Source organism: Engystomops pustulosus, chromosome 6, assembly GCF_040894005.1.
Source record: "Engystomops pustulosus chromosome 6, aEngPut4.maternal, whole genome shotgun sequence".
Taxonomy (NCBI): Eukaryota; Metazoa; Chordata; class Amphibia; order Anura; family Leptodactylidae; genus Engystomops; species Engystomops pustulosus.
Genome location: NC_092416.1, coordinates 26,797,352 through 26,816,794, shown reverse-complemented (window position 1 = coordinate 26,816,794; position 19,443 = coordinate 26,797,352). Strand labels below are relative to the sequence as shown.

The 19,443-nt window shown below is 43.3% G+C and overlaps 1 protein-coding gene across 2 annotated transcripts; it reads right to left on the bottom strand.

The window, feature by feature from the left end:
• Positions 1–877: 877 nt before the first annotated feature.
• LOC140134709 (aflatoxin B1 aldehyde reductase member 2-like) lies at positions 878–18,002 on the bottom strand. 2 transcript variants are annotated; one of them, XM_072155212.1, is made up of 8 exons: positions 17,869–18,002; positions 6,846–7,023; positions 2,889–3,079; positions 2,524–2,628; positions 2,029–2,125; positions 1,657–1,756; positions 1,439–1,568; positions 878–1,125 (listed from the first exon to the last, which is right to left on the bottom strand). In XM_072155212.1, exons 1-8 carry the CDS (start codon positions 17,878–17,880, stop codon positions 964–966), a joined length of 975 nt encoding a protein of 324 aa, XP_072011313.1. In that variant the 5' UTR covers positions 17,881–18,002; the 3' UTR covers positions 878–963. The 2 variants fall into 2 exon arrangements, with proteins under 2 accessions (XP_072011313.1, XP_072011312.1); XM_072155211.1 differs by lacking the exon at positions 17,869–18,002 and having other exon boundaries at positions 6,846–7,139.
• Between the last annotated feature and the right edge of the window lie 1,441 nt (positions 18,003–19,443).

Here is a 19,443-nt window from a genome sequence, read left to right as displayed (position 1 = left end):
TGAATTTTGTGGAATCAAAATATTCTGTTTTCAACTTTTAATTAAAGGGGTTATTAGGGTTTAAGAAGTTACTTAGGGCTGGGTCAGGCTACTTAAAAATAATAAACGTACACTTGCCTCCTCCGGCGCCGCTGATGTCCCGCACCGCGGTCCGGCTGATCCGTGCCCCTGTTTGTTTACAGGGACACAGAAGCCGCGCACAGGGAGCATCCGGACGGCGAGGTGGCCAGCTCCTCCCATCCGTCCCTATCTCTCAGCGTTGTAAGCGCTGTACAAACCGGCACACAGATCAGACGGACCGCGGCACGGGACATCAGCAGGTGGTAAGTACACGTTTATTATTTTTAAATAGCCGCCACAGCCTGGCCCTAAATTATTCCTAAACTCGGATAACCCCTTTAAGATATTTACTGCAATGATGTGGTGACTTAAAGAGGGCCTGTCACCATTAAAAACGGTCTTAGGAGCTGCTTACTAAAGTAAGCAGCTCCTAGTGCTACAACAGACACACTAGTGTTACACTGCTAGCCTTATCAGAAACTTCCGATAGGAGGGACGGTCTGGGGAAGAGGCAGCGCCTCGGACCGCCCCCTCATGAATACGTCGGACCGCTTTGACAGCGGTCCGGCGCTTCTAGTGTACAGCGCAGCAGTGTTTGTTAGTGTTATCAGAGGTTTCCGATAACGCTAGCAGTGTAACACTGCTGGGACTGTTGTAGCACTAGGAGATGCTTACTTTAGTGCCGTTTTTAAGGGTGACAGGTCCTTTTTAAGAGCGATGAGGAGAGGTCTACTACAAAGCATCGGTCCAGATAGGATCCACACAGGTCACCAAGCGGGTCTAACCCTCACCAAAGAGCAGCCAGATATAACATAAGTAGAGTTGTATGAGATCATGATATAAAGTAGCAGATTTTGCTTATGAGAATCAGCAGGTAATTACATGACAGATATGGTTCACTGTCTACATGAAGTAGTTAGGACAGTCGTGAGCGACCAGGTTCCAGGTTTCTTCAAAGGCGGCGACTACAGGTGGAAGCAGGGGGCCACCTTCTGCTCCGTCCAAATTCTTCACTAGTTGTTCCATACTGGACATCCCCAGGATCACAGCATCACCCTGACTGCCCTGGAAGCAAAAGAAATGTATAACAGTAAAATAAACACTAAAATACTCTGTGCTGCTGGTCCGACCGTGCACCATATTTATTACGGCCGTGCGACACAATTCTACAGCATGAGCAAAGTGCACAAAAAAAAAAAGCCCACTTCCCGAGCATTGCAGTGGAAGAAATAGTGCCAGTTTTGATGAATCTGGCGCCCCCTGCACACTACACAGGCAAACTGCACGTAGTACAGACTGCACTAGTCTAGTGACTAGTGACCCCGTTCTCCCTCCAATAATAAACCCCATAGCTATAGATGATAATCCATACTCGCACCTGTAGTTTGGAGTGGTGATACAGCCACCGGAGAGAAGCAGACGTCAGGCTGGGTCTGTCCTTGCCATACGCCTCCTCCAATGCCTTCTGCACAAGGTCAATTCCTTGAAAGTATTGCTTCTTCCAGTATCTGTATGAGGGGAGTACACACAGTCAGGAGACCCCATCAGTGACTTCTCCAATAATCTATTATTAGACAATATATCCTATATACCTACCTCTTCATGTGGTATTCAGACCATTTGTTGCCAAAAAATCTGCTAGGTTCCTGCTCCTTATCCTTGTCCTCATATCTGTATCTTCCGGTCAGCAGCCCCCCTGTACAGAACAATACAGCCATCACAATCCTAACAAAAATCATTATGAATGTCACAGCCAAAATGGCCACCCCCTGTGGCCTGTCCACTACTGTTATTAAATAACTGTTATTATCTATATGTAAAGTATTTTGTATTTTACTCTGTTTGTATATGTATATCTGTGACCGTGAATGGAGGTGTTGCTGCTGTCGTTGTGACAAAGTCAATTTCCCCTATGGGGACAATAAAGCATTCTATTCTATTCTATTCTACACTAGTCAAAGCACTTACCGGCAAGCGGACCGTAGGCGTAGAAGCGAATTCCAAGTTGGCGCAGGCAGGGCAGCAGCTCCGTCTCTACTTTTCTGGAAGTGGCGTTGTACACACCCTAGAGGGGAAGCGCATACCCCCATTAGACTAATGTCCCCATCACATGAGCCCCTTTAGCCGCAATAGGGAGACTATGTCACAAAGACCTTCCAATGCTCTGATGTGCTCAGGCCACGTATAAATATAATGTGTATTCTGCTCTATTCTAAGATCTTAGGGTTACAGGGCCAGAGCCTGAGGCCGCTCTACTGCGGTATCGTGACGACAACAGAACCTTTGGGAGCAACTGTAATGGAAATTTTAGGTTGACCTTAATCACCATCCCTATCAATGTCTTAATCCGGGTGTAGATGAGGATTTGGATCCACCAAGGTCTCTATGACACCACTGGACCTGCCATATGAGACCACCCTGCTGCAGATGTGTCACTGACCCCCACACCGCTCTATAAAGTACCTGGTAGACGGTCGGCAGCACCCAGTTCTTCTCTTTACAGATGCAGTAAATCTTCATCACCTCCCAGGACGTGTAGTTGGATAGACCCAGCTCCTTGAACTTTCCCTAGAAGGAAATAGCTGCTCATTATACAACAAATTGTTCAGTGAACATACTACATTGCAGTTCCTCGGATTTTAAATATCTCTGCTTGCTTTTTAGTAAACAATAACATTCTAATTACATTTGAACCCGTCTTGGTCTGATGCTTCTCATAGCTGAAGGTTTGTTACAACTGCACTCCAGATTTTATTGCCAACACTGGGGCCAGCACCATTCTGGAGAATTGGGGTTCCATGTTTTAAGAAGGACAGAGACTACTTTACCTCCTGGTACAGCTCCTGGCAGGCGGCCAGTGTCTCCTCCAGGGGGGTCTGGTGGTCAGGTAAGTGCAGGTAGAAGATGTGGACGCTGGGGGTCTTCAGCCGCTGCAGTGATTCTTCTAGCTGCTGACGCACGGTTTCTGCTGACAGGTTCTTCTTCCCCTCCAGTGGATTTGCTTTAGTGGCTATCTTCACTGCAGGAAAATAATTGATTAATTTAAAAGGGGTTGATCACTTTGAACCCCCCCAAAAGCCACTGCAGACTGGGGAGGGTCTGGGGTCTCCAGTCCACATGCAGGACAACAATGGCAGCTTTCCATATCAAAATGATCAGTGCTCATTCACATGCATTCAATACAAGCAATTTCTCCTGCAACATCACCCACCGGCACCTAGCCTTTTTCTGGCTTGGAGTTTTCGAGTTTTCTGTTCCCTGCTACCCAGCACCATGACTGCAACACCCCTGCCAATGCAGTGTTGCAAAATCAAATCCACTCTCCATTCAATAGGGTTTTCTCTAAAGGCCTGATCAACCTAGGGAGCCCTCTAGTGTCTGGAAATGGTAATACAGCTGTTAATTATCCACCTGAGAAGGAATGTGTAATTTCTTGCAACCAATGAGATGCCTTATTGTTATGATATTGTAAAGATAATGCTGGTTGGACAATGAACTTGCCACCTTACAAGGGGAGTTAATAAAACCCCTTGTGGCTGGAAAGTTTGAGGTCTTTTTCCACTGAGCTTCATAGTAGCACATGTGCCTGTGACACGCTGCCCTGACACACTTGGCCTGTGGGTAAACCCAAGCCCAAGTAGACCTCCACCATCCAGAATCTGCATCATCCTGATGATGAAGCAGCCAACTATCCTCTCCAGCCTGAAGCTACCTATACGAAGCTGTGATTACCTCCTGTGGGACACTATCCAAGCAGCCATCTCGACCCAGTTGAGGTTACTGCTGTTTTGGCCGTAGCCAAATTCCAAATAAACGAAATGTAAGTTGAATGCTTGACATTCACTGCTTCCGAGTAATCACTTTGTAAGGCTGTTACCACCTAGGTTGCCCCTTTCACCACCACCAGGGATCCCTACCTTTACATTGGGGTTGCCCCTTCAGCCTCCCTCCTTTTTTGTGCTTCCTCCGGTCAGAGACTTGCCAGGTTATGGACGAGGCCTCTGACCACAGACAAGCGCTAGGCCACGTTTCACCAGCCACTCAGGTACCTAGGGATTCAGTTGCCTCCAGACCATGAAAAAGATTAGGCCCCGGTGGGGCCTAGCTTGGGTGCTTCTGGATCCCTAAGGTACCCGAGTAGCTGGCTGAGAGCGGCCTAGCACTCATCTGCGTTGACGGTGCTGGATACCATAGGACGAGGCCTTGTCCACAGCCTGGCAGGTCTCCAACAGGTGGAAGAACAAGAAAAAGGAGGGAGAGGCTGAAGATGTAGGATGTTTCTCCTTGGGGCAACCCCAATGTAGATATAGGGATCCCTGGTGGTGGTAAATGGGGCATCCTTGAGGGCATCAGCCTTATACAGGGATCACTTGGAGACCAGGGATGTTAAACATTAAACTTAGTTTGTTTATTCAGGAATATGGCAATAATAAAAAAAGCAGGAACAATCAACTGGGTCGAGGTGGCTGGTTGGATAGTGTTCCACAAAAGGTGCTTACAGCCTGGTAAAGGTAACTTCAGGCTGGAGATACATTGACGGCTGCTTCAGCAGAAGGATGAGGCAGACTCCTGGTCATGGAGGTCTTTAGGTGCCTCATGGCTGAAGGCCAGAGGAGGCCTGTGCCTCAGCACTCTCTGGGCTCTCCCTGCAGAGACCTCAGGAGAAATAGAAAAAATTTTCCACACAAAAGTTTTATATAACCTTTGGGAGTGTCCAGCTCAGGTGTATCATCCAACCAGCACCTCTGTACAATATCACAATAACAAGGCATTTGATTGGTCATCATTGGTAACATTCCTTTTCAGGGAGATATTGAGCAGCTGCAGGACCAAATAGGGGCAGTATATGGCGACTTTGCTAAGGCAAGGACATCTCACATTAGGTATTTGGGTATTTTTTAGGGTGCATTCAATCATTGCGTTTTTGTTGCGTTTTCATTGCGTTTTGAAATGCATTACAACAGCAGAGGAGAGGTGATTTGCCTAACTACATTACTGCTGACATTTGCGCTTACAAAACGCAGTGTTAACGCGATGGTGCCGCATGTGTTAATAACACTTTAGCCAAACGCCAATGTTGACGCATTAACATTTCCTGATTTATCTTAGGCCGCGGTCACATGTTCCGCTAGCGTTGCGTTCATAACGCGATGCTAGCACACAAGGGACGGACCTTGCCCCAATCGCATATGCATTTCCAGAGCAACGCATGCTATTGATAACCTGATCACATGCGTTTATCTGGAAACGCATATGCGATTGGACCTAGGCCCGCCTCCTGTGCGCTAGCGTCGTGTTCATAACGTAACGTGTGACCGCGGCCTTAGTAGTTGATAAACATGCAAAAACGCATGTGTTTTAGACCTGAGTGAAGTTGCCCCCCCCCCCCCCCAGCTTGTTCAAATCAAACAAAATTGGTGTCAAACGTTTGTGCTACTTTGTGCTGGTTTGTGCAGCAGAGATTTTAATGAAAGTTTCCAGAGGTCATCATAGGTCAACCAGCCCCCCCCCCACATTGCCCAAATCAAACAAAACTGGGACCGAACAATTCTGCTACGTTTGTGCTGGTTTGTGCTGCTCAAAATTTTGTTTGTGCTGCTTTTGTTTTGAATATAGGAACAAAAAATTAAAGGTCAAAAGTTCAACCAGCCCCCCCACATCAACCGAATCAAACAAAACAGGTGTCAAACATTAGTGCTACATTTGTGCTGGTTTGTGCAGCAAAAATTTTCGTTTGTGTCGCTATCATTTTTAATATATTCATACTTTTTTGCAGAGGTCATCAGAGTTCAGTTCTTCCAAAGTACAATGTGTTTGCTAGCTCCTCCTGGTGATCAAACCAGGGAAGTGTCACTAGGTTTGATTTTTACCAGTTCATCCTAAACACCTGAACATACCTTAAAAATGATAGCGGCACAAACGAAAATTTTTGCTGCACAAACCAGCACAAATGTAGCACTAACGTTTGACACCAGTTTCGGTTAATGTGGGGGGGGGGGGCTGGTTGAACTTTTGAACTTGAATTTTTTGTTCATATATTCAAAACAAAAGGAGCACAAACCAGCACAAACGTAGCAGAATTGTACAGTCCTAGTTTTGTTTGATTTGGGTAATGTGGGGGGGGGGGGCTGGTTGACCTCTGATGACCTCTGGAAACTTTCATTAAAATCTTAAAAACGATAGTGACACAAACAAAAATTTCTGCTGCACAAACCAGCACAAAGTAGCACAAACGTTTGACACCAATTTTGTTTGATTTGAACAAGGGGGGGGGGGGGAATTCACTCAGGTGTGTTTTCAGTGTGTTCAGTACCGGTGACACACATGGCGTTTTTACATCCTAGAAAAATACATCATATTTCCATATTGGCTTTTTCAATGAGTTTTAGGTTAAAGTGTCTTAATTTGGGCGTTTTCTCCATTGCGTTTTTTTTTGTCTGCATTTTTTGAGGTGCGTTTTTTGTTGCATTGTGGTCTGCATTTTGAAACGCATGTGATTACATGCACAAACAGCAGGGAGAAGATCACTCTGTTTTTACAAATTCAATGAGACACAGCTGCATGCAATTAACGCACATCAAGCATTGCGTATGTAAAAACGCAAACGCAGGTAAACATTTGTGAAAACACGTGCATTTTCAAGGCGTCTGAAATCACAGCAGGAACGCGGCAAAAACTCCACGTCTGTCACTGGCCTAAAAACGCACCAAGAACGTTCCAAGAATGCACCATGCGGCAGCCCCCTTATTGTGAATTGCAGGGTCCCAGTACACGTCTCCACTTACCTCCAGGGCCAAGCCCCATGTCTCCCAGTATTCGCTCACTCTCGCCTCCATTATAAAAATGCGCAGTGTCCACCTCATTGTATCCGCGCCTCAGGAACTCCCGGAGCACCTGTTTACTGGATTTGGCGTCCATGCGGTCCCCAAACTCCATAGCACCCAAAATGGTGCGGGGAACCCCCTGCGGCAGAGACATGGTGAAGTACAAGAGATGAGGACAACGAACAGAAAGGTAATCTTTCCAAACCTGGCAAGGTGCAAGAGACCAGGCTCATGGTCACATATTAACTCAACATGGCAGCGAGCCCAGTCATCATAAGTGGCAGGTCAACTCTGATAACAAAGATGCCAGAACCAGAAAATCGCCCAATCTCCACCCCCCCAAGGGTGCGGTCACAAGTTGCGTCTAATGCATGCGTTTAAAAAAACATTGCAACCGCTGGAGAGAGATTTGCCTAATTAAACAGCTGTTAACAATGTGTTTACAAAACGCAAATGTTAACGCTCACATCAACACAGCCTCCGGGTGGAAAGTTTTTGTTTCTTCATAAACTTCATAAAAAGCACATGTATCTAAGGCCCTCTGCCCAGACACACGGCCTACAACTAAGCCAGCATGTCTCTAGCTCTAAGAGAACACATCCAACCAGTGACCATGAACCAGTTGAATCGTTATCTGCCGTTGCAGTTGCCATGTTCTAGAATAAAGGAACTGTTAGTTTATGGTTGACATCGCTTCATGAAGTTACTGACGTCAAGGGCTCCCCATTTACCATCCACCCAAGGATCTCTACACCTACATCGGGGTTGCCCCAGGGAGAACTATCATTCATCTGCAGCATCTTCCTCCTTTTCATCCAATCTACCTGCGGAACATCTGCCAGGCGTGGACGAGGCCTGTTCCTCCGATACCCAGCAACGTGACCCAGATGAGAGCTAGGCCGCGCCCAGCCAGACACACACGTACCAAAGGGAATCCAGACGCCCCCAAGCCCAAAAAAGCTATGCCCGGGTGGGGGATGTTGCACTAGCGCATGGCATTGGCCCAACGCATGTGCGTTTCTATTGAACTCCCGCTGCACCTGTTCACTGGATTTGGTGTCCAAGCGGCACTTAAAATCTATAGCACCCAGAGCGTTACGGGTTGGGGAATGCGACTGCACCCATAGAATGCTGCCGCACAGGGCGTTCCTGGACCATTTTTAGACGGACTGAAAAAGCAAACTCTTTTATACGCATGCGTATTTGTATGTTCACCATGCGTTTGGCGGGTTTGAAACTGTTTATCTTAATTTCTAGAAGTGTGGGCTGCTGTGAAACAGATAAAAACTGATAAAACCCCGCCAAACACATGGTAAACATACAAAAAAGCAGGCGTATAACAAAGGATACGTTTTCAGTCCGTCTAAAAACGGACCCAAATGGTCCAAGAACGCACTGTATAGCAGCACCCTTAGGCTGCTTTCCCACCGGCTGGTCGCAGTATACAATCGGGTAGGGGGGTGAGCGCCCCTCACAATGATATGTTGTCATTCCTTATCATTCACACCTGCTTTTGGCTTCAAAAACTGCATCTGAAATTGTGAACGCACTCTTGGGTCACATCTAGACTGGTCGATGAATACAACACAAGCAACTCCATACAATTTACGCTACACAGTCTAAAAATGCACAAGATTTAACTTTTTGTATGATTGACTGTACGCAGGTCCGGATTAAGGTTGGTGGGGGCCCCTGGGCACAAACCCTGGTGGGGGCCCCCAGTGAATTTAGTCTAGACCGGGAACAGCAATCACTGTATACAGCTCCCCCAGCAATTACTATATGCAGCTCCCCCAACAATCACTGTATACAGCCCCCAGTAATCACCGTATACAGCCCCCCAGCACTAACTATATACAGCACCCAGCAATAAATAGTCGAGCAAAAAAGAAGGGGTAAGGGGAAACCACTTCACACGATCCAGCTATCAAGGAGACACCAGGTAATAAAATCTTCAAGGCTTTATTCTTTAGTTAAAAAAACACACATAGTAGCCACGGGATACATATAACACAGCAGAGCGGTCTACGCGTTTCGGATATCACATATCCTTATTCATGACTACTTCTGGGATATATTCAAGGTAATAAATAAAAACATGAGAACAAACACAGTTTTAACAATAGAATACAAATATTCAATAATGACAGATCATATCCAAACTTTTGTTCATGCCTTTTGGGACCCGAGTATCCAAGGTGAAGATCCAAAAGGTCTCGCGATTAAGCAACTTCCGTCTGTGATCTCCACCACGGACGGGTTTCCACACCTTCTTAATACCCATGAATGTGAAGGAACTACAATCCCCATGATGCATTACTTGAAAATGACGTGAGGCCATAGATACATTAACTGCATCCAGGCTTAATATAAGGGGAAATTGAAATAGCTTCATCCCCTTTGAGATTGACGTCCAGAAAATTGATGGAATCCTTATTATGGGAAAACGTGAATTTTAAATTCATATCATTTTTATTAATGAATTCAACAAAATCTAGGATACCATCCTCCGGTCCCTCCCATATCAGGAGGAGATCATCGATATAATGACCATACCACCTGACATGGGAGAGACACGGATTGGCTGAAGAAAAAAGAAAAAATTCTTCCCAATATGACATATAAATGTTCGCCAGGGAGGGAGAACACCTCCCCCCCCATCTAGCAATGGAGAAAAATAGTGGAAAACAGCTCACCCCACAGCGATCCTATTCAGCCTCAAAACGACAGTGTGCACGGAGTCCAAGGGTCCAATCCGGTGTAGGTCCCGCCACATAGGCTATAGTTCAAGAACAAAGAAACAGAGGAGGGACTCCAGCAAGTAAGGTGAAGATTCCAAGTAGTTTAAAAAGTATCAAAAAGAATTTATTCAATCCAAGGTAAAAAGCACTGGCATGTGCAAGGGAAACGAACATGGATACACTCAAGACATGACACAAAAAAAAAAACTGAGCTTGCGGTAACGCGTTTCGGACTAATGCAGCCTAGTCCTTACTCATACCTAGCTCAAGATACCTGAAGCGGAGTTTAAGTGGTAACTCCGGTCAGGTTTCCGGTGAGTTCATGAGTTCCGCCCCCTGTACGAGCAAGGAAATGACCATAATACAAGGTGAAACAAATTGCAAGAAAAACAAACAATGGTACAGTAAACAGAGTGAATATACATCATACCGTAGTAATAAATTAATAGAAGTACATAATATCTTGTTTGAAATTTAAACCTTTAGGCGAACGGGTTTCAAGATTGAGGATCCAGAAGGCTTCCCTGGAGAACAGTGCCTTCTTCCAATCACCTCCCCTTGCAGGTTTGGGAACCTGTTCGATAGCTATAACTCGCATCCCACTCATAGATCCGGAGTGGACTTCTTTATAGTGTTTGGAGATACCAGATAGGTTGCGTGTAGTAGCTATAGTGCGGGGGTTTGCCCCTGTAATGTGCTCACTGATGCGTTCTTTGAGCTTACGGGCCGTACAGCCCACATACTGGAGGGAGCATATGGTGCAGTGTACGAGATAAATTACATGAGTGGTTTCACAATTGATGTATGAATATATGTTGTAACTTAAACCTGTACTAACAGCAGAAAAAGATGTGGTTTTGAACATGTACTTGCAGAGGTTGCAGCGGCTGCCACCACAGCAGTAGCTGCCCTTTGCTTGAAGCCAATGTTTTTTGGGGGATATATCTGAGAATATATTAGGGGATAATAAGTTTCCCAAAGTGGGAGCTCTGGTAGACACAAATGACACTCCCTTGCTGAGGATTGCTCTTAAGATAGGTTTGTGTTCTAGTATGGGAAGATGTTTTCTAATGATACCAACTATTTTATGGAATTGTTTACTGAATTGGGTGCTGAAAGTGACACGTGAATGTATTGTTCTTATGTTTCGGTTCTAAGTAAGTTGTACGGTTTTTCTTGTCTACAATGTTTTTGGCTCTTTTGCAGAGTTTACGTGTGTATCCTCTCCAAGTGAGTCTTTTCTCGATTATTTTACTTTCGTCAGCGTAGTCACTGTCCAGTGTACATGAGCGTTTGGCCCTAAGATATTCTCCTATAGGAAGGTTTTTGACTGTGTGTAAGGGATGACAGCTGGTAGCGTGTAGAAGAGTATTACCTGCAGTAGATTTACGGAACAATTTAGTATTGACTGTATTTGTGTGCGTATTGGCACGTAACATGATGTCCAAGAAAGGCATATCATATGGATGATGAGAAAAGGTAAATTTGAGATTGAGAGAGTTATGGTTGAGGTAAGCAAGAAAGTTGATGACTGCCTCCTGGTCGGAATTCCAGACCAGGAGACAGTCATCTATGTACCGTCCATACCAGATAATGCAAGTGAGGAAGGGATTATCAAAAGAGAATAGATATTGCTCCTCCCAATATGTCATATAGAGATTGGCTAATGAGGGGGAAAAAATGGCACCCATGGGGCAGCCAAGTTTTTGGATATAAAAGGTGTTGTTGAAGGTAAAAAAGATGTTTGACAGCAAAAATGAAAGCACCGAGATAACATAATCCTGTAATGTGACATTGTAATTACTGTATTTACATAGGTGATATCTGAGTGCCATAACTGCTTTATTATGAGGGATCGAAGTGTGTAATGCGGTGACATGGAAAAATCTAATTGGTGGCTGTAGGCTTAATATAAGGGGAAATTGAAATATCTTCATCCCCTTTGAGATTGACGTCCAGAAAATTGATGGAATCCTTATTATGGGAAAACGTGAATTTTAAATTCATACCATTTTTATTAATGAATTCAACAAAATCTAGGATACCATCCTCCGGTCCCTCCCCTATCAGGAGGAGATCGTCGATATAACGACCATACCACCTGACATGGGAGAGACACGGATTGGCTGAAGAAAAAAGAAAAAATTCTTCCCAATATGACATATAAATGTTCGCCAGGGAGGGAGAACACCTCCCCCCCATGGCCGCTCCACATTTCTGAACAAAGAATCTTTTGTCAAATAAGAAATAATTATTTTTAAGTAAAAAATCTACGTATTCCAACAAAAATTCCTTAGTCGCATTTGTGTATTTGCTATACCTCTCCAGATGGTAACCCAAAGATTTAAGAACCATTGAATGCTCTAATGAAGGATAAAGTCCCATAACATCACATGACAACCAAAATGAGGTGGACTTATTCCACGGGTAACCGTCTAGAAGAGAGATAACATAAAGCTTTGTGTCTTTTAATAGACCTGGCAAAGACACAACCAATGGCTGTAATAAATGGTCAACCCATGCACTTAATTTTTCGTTAATGGACCCTATGCCTGCTACAATGGGTCTGAGTGGGGGAGGGAATTTTTCTTTATGTATTTTAGAGAGGGAATGAAATATGGGGACCACAGGAAATTTAACATTGAGATATTCTGCAATCCTGCTAGAAATGGCACCAATATTAACACCCTCCTCCAACAATTTTATCAAAGAGGCTTGAATATCTTTAGTGGGATCATGTGGAATTTCCCTATAAACTAATTGGTCCTCCAAAATCTCTAGATTTAATTTTTTGTACAAACCTGCATCAATAACAACAATGCCACCCCCTTTGTCCGCCTGATGGACCAGCAAGTCCTCGTTTTTACTTAAATCTTTAATGGCAGTCTTCATCTTAAACGAAACGAAACATCTTTTTGTAAGGAAACCAAGTCCTGTTCCACCCTGTCCTGAAACAAATTCAATATCTCAGGACGAGACTGAACAGGGTAGAAAAAAGGATTTGGCATCTTAAAGGAAATATTGAGATCAACAAAATCACATTCATTAATACTTCCTTCACTTTGTAACTGTCTTAATTCAACAATATGTAGTTGATCTGAAAAAGAGTTAGTATTACTATTAAGACTCAATTCCACATTTTCAGACACATATGTATTATCAGAATCTTCATGGGAGACACTTTCAAGAGAAACATTTTGTTCAAAATGCGTACGTAATGTTATGGATCTAGCAAACTTGTTTATATCTAGAAGTGTGGAGAATAAGTCAAAGTTACAGGAGGGTGAGTATCCTAGTCCTTTTGATAGAACCGATATTTGTTCTGATGACAAAACATAACTGGATAAATTGTAGATTGGAACCTCCTCTACTTTTGTTGTCTCAAAGGATATCGATTTTTTTTTTGTGCTTCGGTCCGGCTCTCCTTCGTTTTTTGGCGATTTTGCTTTCTTGTTTTTTGAATTATTATTATTTGCAGCTTTTTTCGATGAAGAAGTGCTGTTTTTTTGTGAAGAGCCTACAGAAGAATCTGAGAAATCTTCTGAAGTCGCAGGTGATGAGATATCCGCATCTGAGAAACTCACTTTACTTTCTGTTTTTTCCTTTGATGGTTTTTCTTTTTTAGGATCGGTTTCACATTGGCAGTGGCATTCAGGGTGCGATTTCGTTTCCAGGTGAAGACCTGGTCCAAGGCATAATCTTCTGTGTCCCTTTTAAACTTCGATTTTTTGGTTTCCATTATGGCATTTTCTAATTTTGAGATGTTGTTAATTAATTCTATTGTCCAATGGTTCTTAAATCTTTGGGTTACCATCTGGAGAGGTATAGCAAAGACACAAATGCGACTAAGGAATTTTTGTTGGAATCCATAGATTTTTTACTTAAAAATAATTATTTCTTATTTGACAAAAGATTCTTTGTTCAGAAATGTGGAGCAGCCATGGGGGGGGGAGGTGTTCTCCCTCCCTGGCGAACATTTATATGTCATATTGGGAAGAATTTTTTCTTTTTTCTTCAGCCAATCCGTGTCTCTCCCATGTCAGGTGGTATGGTCATTATAACGATGATCTCCTCCTGATATGGGAGGGACCGGAGGATGGTATCCTAGATTTTGTTGAATTCATTAATAAAAATGATATGAATTTAAAATTCACGTTTTCCCATAATAAGGATTCCATCAATTTTCTGGACGTCAATCTCAAAGGGGATGAAGCTATTTCAATTTCCCCTTATATTAAGCCTACAGCCACCAATTCGATTTTGGAGGCCACATCATGTCACCCACCTCATGTAATTAAAAATGTCTCCATTGGGGAATTAATAAGAACAAAAATTAACTGTACCAACCCTGTCACCTATAATACAGAAAGTCAAAAAGTATGCAGCAAACTTTCAAAAAGGAAATATCCTAAATGGATGTTAGATAGGGCACGACACACAGTGGATAACATTGACAGAGAAGATCTTGTATACAAGACAAAAAATCAAAAAAAGAATTGGTCAAAAGATAAGGCACCAGTGGTCTTCTCAACCACATATAGCAACCAATACAGGGATGTGGTGTGTATCATACAAAAATACCTACCGTTATTACATACGGATAATAAGGTGTCAAAAGTCTTAGGAAAAAAAGTCAATTTTGTTTCTAGGAGAGCCCCCACTCTAAACTCAATCCTTTCGCCTAGCTTGTTTTCCTCCACTCCCCAAAAATCAAAAGGCACATGGTTATCCACTAAAGGATTTTATGGATGTGGACATAACGTCATTTTCAAGCAATGCATCATGGGGATTGTAGTTCCTTCACATTCATGGGTATTGAGAAGTCGTGGAAACCCGTCCGTGGTGGAGATCACAGACGGAAGTTGCTTAATCGCGAGACCTTTTGGATCTTCACCTTGGATACTCGGGTCCCAAAAGGCATGAACAAAAGGTTGGATATGATCTGTCATTATTGAATATTTGTATTCTATTGTTAAAACTGTGTTTGTTCTCGTGTTTTTACATGCATATATCAGGTTCTATGATCAGGATTGGTGTGGAATCCATCACGTGTTTCCACCCAACCAGTATTTATTACCTTGAATATATCCCAGAAGTAGTCATGAATAAGGATATGTGATATCCGAAACGCGTAGACCGCTCTGCTGTGTTATATGTATCCCGTGGCTACTATGTGTGTTTTTTTAACTAAAGAATAAAGCCTTGAAGATTTTATTACCTGGCGTCTCCTTGATAGCTGGATCGTGTGAAGTGGTTTCCCCTTACCCCTTCTTTTTTGCTCGAGTTGCTGCTCTCAAGCCAGAGTGATCCGTGCGTGGATGGTCCCAGGTGCTACAAGCCTTTCCATCGGAGTGAGCTGACTACATTGTTGTTTGTGAGCAATAAATAACAATTCCTCTATTTATATAGCACACACAGATTATGCAGTGCTTCACCGAGCTTGCCAAATCAGTCCTATATACAGCCCCCCAATAATCACTATATACAGCCCCCCCCCCCCAGTAATGTATACAGGCCCCCAGCAATAACTATATACAGCCCCCAGTAATCACTGTATACAGCCCCCAGCAATAACTATATACAGCCCCCACTAATCACTGTATGCAGCTCATCCAGTAATCACTACATACAGCCCCCAGCAATAACTATATACAGCCCCCACTAATCACTGTATGCAGCTCATCCAGTAATCACTACATACAGCCCCCAGCAATAACTATATACAGCCTCCCAGTAATAACTATATACAGCCCTCCAGCCTTAACTATATACAGACCCCGAGCATTACCTATATACAGTCCCACACCATTAAATACATTCAGCCCCCTATAATAACTATATACAGTCCCCCTATAAATATATACAGCCCACTATAATAACTACATACAGCCCCTGTAATAACTATATACAGTCCCCTATAATAACTATACAAAAAACCCCTATAATAACTATATACAGACCCCCTATAATAACTATATACAGACCCCTATAATAACTATTTACAGTCCATCTATTATAACTACATAAAATCCCCCTAATATATATATACAGCCCCCCAGTATAACTATATATAGCCTCCTGTAATAACTATGGTATATTCAGCCCCCTATAATAACTATTTGCAGCCGCCTATAACAACTAACTATATACAGTCCCCCTATAACAACTATATACAACCCCCATATATTAACTATATACAGCCCCCTATAATAACTAACTATATACATTCCCATATTATAACTACATACAGTCCGCCTATATTAACTATATACAGCCCCCTATAATAACTAACTATATACATTCCCATATTATAACTATATACAGTCCCCCTATTATAAATATAAGCACCACCATAATAACTATATACAATACCTCTATAATAAATATATACAGCCCCCTAGCATTAAATATATACAGCCCCCAGAATTGACTTTATACAGTCCCACAGCGTTAACTATATGCAGTTCCCATATAATTATATACTGCCCCCTGTAATAACAACGGTATATGCAGCCGCCAATATAACTAACTATATACAGTCAGTCCCCGGGTTACCTACAAGATAGGTTCTGTAGGTTTGTTCTTAAGTTGAGTTTGTATGTAAGTCGGAACTGTATACTTTATTATTGTAACTCCAGTCCAAATTTTTTTGGTCTTTGTGACAATTGTATTTTAAAAATGTTGGGTTGTCATAAGAACCAGGATTAGCAATAAAGCTTAATTGCAGGCACCTGTGATAACTTACAGCTGTTTATTGTAGCCTAGGACTAAAGTACAGCAAATTACCAAAATGCAGAGGTCCGTTTGTAACTAGGGGTCGTATGTAAGTCAGGTGTTCTTAAGTAGGGGACCACCTGTACAGCCCCCCTATAATAATTCACTATATATAGTCCCCCTATTATAACTATATGTACCCCCCATAATAACTATAAACAGTCCTAGGTAAAATAAAAAAAATTGTACTCACCTTCCTCAACTTCTTCCCTTGCGATGTCAGGATACTAGATATCGGAGGTGTACCAAACTGAACGGTTTGGTCGCATTCACGCACGACATTTGTGTTGCAATTCTGCGAAGGAGGAGCTTGCCCAATCGCAAATGGATTTCCATTGCAACATTTCTGAGAACTCTGGAACAAATTTAACATGTTTTGCCTATAAACACTACAAAACTGATGCATCCCCGGGCGGGCAGGGGTGTGTAATCGGTCATTAGATTCGGGACACCAGGGAGAATATTAAGATATTTAATATGTGTATTTAAAATGACTCAAAATAAATTCTTCCCACGTACCTGCAATTGGGCAAGTCCCTCCCCTTAAATTTTGGCACTCAACCAAAATGCAGAACTCCAATCACAATACTATTATATTGTACATAGTGTATCGTATATATAGTACAAGCCCTCCCTCCCCCCGCAGTATAAAGTCCTCATCACACTAGAGAGATACTGGCAGCTATGAGGTATGGAAAGGACTGTGGTAATATCAGGGGCGTAACTTTAGGGGGTGCAGAGGTTGCGGTCGCACCAGGGCCCAAGAGGTTTAGGGGGCCCTTATGGTGTCGCTTTCCCATATGAGAAGACTATTACTATAAACCATACATTATAGTCAGGGCCTGGCACAGACTTTGTACTGGGGCCCATCAGCTTCTAGTTACATCACTAGGTAATATGGAGAGGAGACTTATGTAATATGTATCCTCAAATGGTGCACGTCAGACTCCAGACAAGAGTGGCACGGTGGCTGAGTGAGTAGCACTTCTGCCTTGCAGCACTGGGGTCCTGGGATCCCATCCAGGTCAACATCTGCAAAAGAGTTTGTATGTTCTCTCCGTGTTTGCGTGGGTTTCCTCCGGGTACTCCGGTTTCCTCCCACACTCCAAAACATACTGCTTAGATTTTGAGCCCCATGGGGACAGGGACCAATTTGCCATGCTTTTTGCAGCGCTGCGTAATCTGTGTGCGCTATATAAATAAAGAATTATTATTATTACTAAAAATACAAAGCAGTAGTTTGCTTAGCAAGGGCGTAACAATTACGGTCGTTCTAGTCATCTGTGACAGCCAGGGGGCGCTGCTGGCTACGGGGCCTGAAATCTGGGGGAGAAGACTTCTCAATTACTCAGGGTCCCTGGCAGTGGATGAAAGCGAAGCTGGATGCACCCTGCAGCAGCCTCCCCGTGCACGCACATGTGCAGAGCTCCTATCCCCCAGCACAGCTCCCCCTGATAAAAATACTTCACCTGGTGTGACATCCTCGTGTGTGGACAGGAAGCCAGCGGAAACTGTGAGTGAGGGAGTCTCCTTGTGCTGCCTTCCCATGACGCTGATTCCTCTGCACTCAGCTGACATGAAACTTCATAGCCAATAAATAAATAGGTGTCTGCAGTGTGCCTGAACAGTTTATATCATAGTTTCATAGTTTATACGGTTGAAAAAAGACACTTGTCCATCATGTTCAACCAAGGAAGGGAAGGGATTGGATGAGGAAGGGATTTAGGGGAAACAATTTTTAATAACATAACCATCAATGTTATTTAGGTGTAAAAAGGCATCTAGACCCTTCTTGAAGCTCTCTGCTGTCCCTGCTGTGACCAGCGCCTGAGGCAGGCTATTCCACAGATTGACAGTTCTCATAGTAAAAAAGCCCTGTCGCCTCCGGTGATTAAACCTTGTTTTCTCCAGATGGAGACAGTGCCCCCCTCGTCTTTTGATTTGATTTAATCTGAAACAACTTACCACCATATTTTTTGTATGGACCATTCATATATTTATATAAATTAATCATGTCCCCTCGTAGTCGTCTCTTTTCCAGACTAAATAAATCTAGTTGTTTTAATCTTTCCTCATAACTAAGACTCTCCATACCCCTCCATATTAATATATCTCAACAAGCATAGTGTACATGTAGGACCTATGACAACTTGTGTTGTATACTCCTATGCATGCTGTATACAGAAAATGTAAAGGGAATCTGTCACCAGGGACCTCATTTTCACTAAAGACAGGTTGCCGAAGCCCATTACAGCTGCAGTGCACATCTGCCTTTCTGCCTTTTTCTAAGCATTTGCATTACAATATAATTGTGTGTTATAACTTACCTTGCACCGTGATACAATCTTTTGTGTAGTCCTAGGGGTTGGGCTTTGGTTTGGATGCATTCTAAAAAAACATGTGACTTGTCTGTGCTGCTCACTCCTCAAGCTCTCAGCCCCCACCTTTCTGCTTCTGTACAGCTCCTCCCTCCTGCTCCTTCATAAAGGTCCCAGCCTGGTGAGCTGACATCAGTGGGGGGAGTGAGGAGCTGTACAGAAGCACAAAGGTGGGGGCTGGGAGCTTGAGGAGTCACATGTTGTTTTTTTAGCATGCATCCAAATCAAAGCCCAACCCCTGGGACTACACAGAGGATTCTGTCAGGGTGCAAGGTAAGTTAGAACACACAATTATACTGTAATGCAAATGCTTAGAGAAAGTTGAAAGACATATTTGCAATGCAGGTAATGGTCTCCTGCAACCTGCTTTAGTGAAAATGAGGTCCCTGGTGACAGGTTCCCTTTAAATGCGCAAAAACCCTGCCGATGCATAGGGTTGGTAGTTGTCACGAATAGTGCCCCTCCATGTTAAGAGCCACCTAGGGAGACTGATCACCTCTCTAGCAGGTCTCCAAAAGTGGGATACTGTGTAATTGCAGCTGGCTGGGAGGGCAACAGTTAACATCTCTATTGCCTGTAACCAATGATATGCTGTGTTCTTTACTGTAAAGCAAGCTGGAAGCTGATTGGTGAGAGCTGCCACCTCACTAAGGGAGTATAAAAACC

Coding starts and splice junctions, on each gene's coding strand:
- LOC140134709 (XM_072155211.1), bottom strand. CDS start 7,038: ATGTCTCTGCCGCAGGGGGTTCCCCGCACCATTTTGGGTGCTATGGAG. Junction 3,080..6,845: donor CATGGGGCTTGGCCCTGGAG/GTAAGTGGAGAC, acceptor ATTTTCCTGCAG/TGAAGATAGCCACTAAAGCA. Junction 1,569..1,656: donor TCTGAATACCACATGAAGAG/GTAGGTATATAG, acceptor CCCCTCATACAG/ATACTGGAAGAAGCAATACT.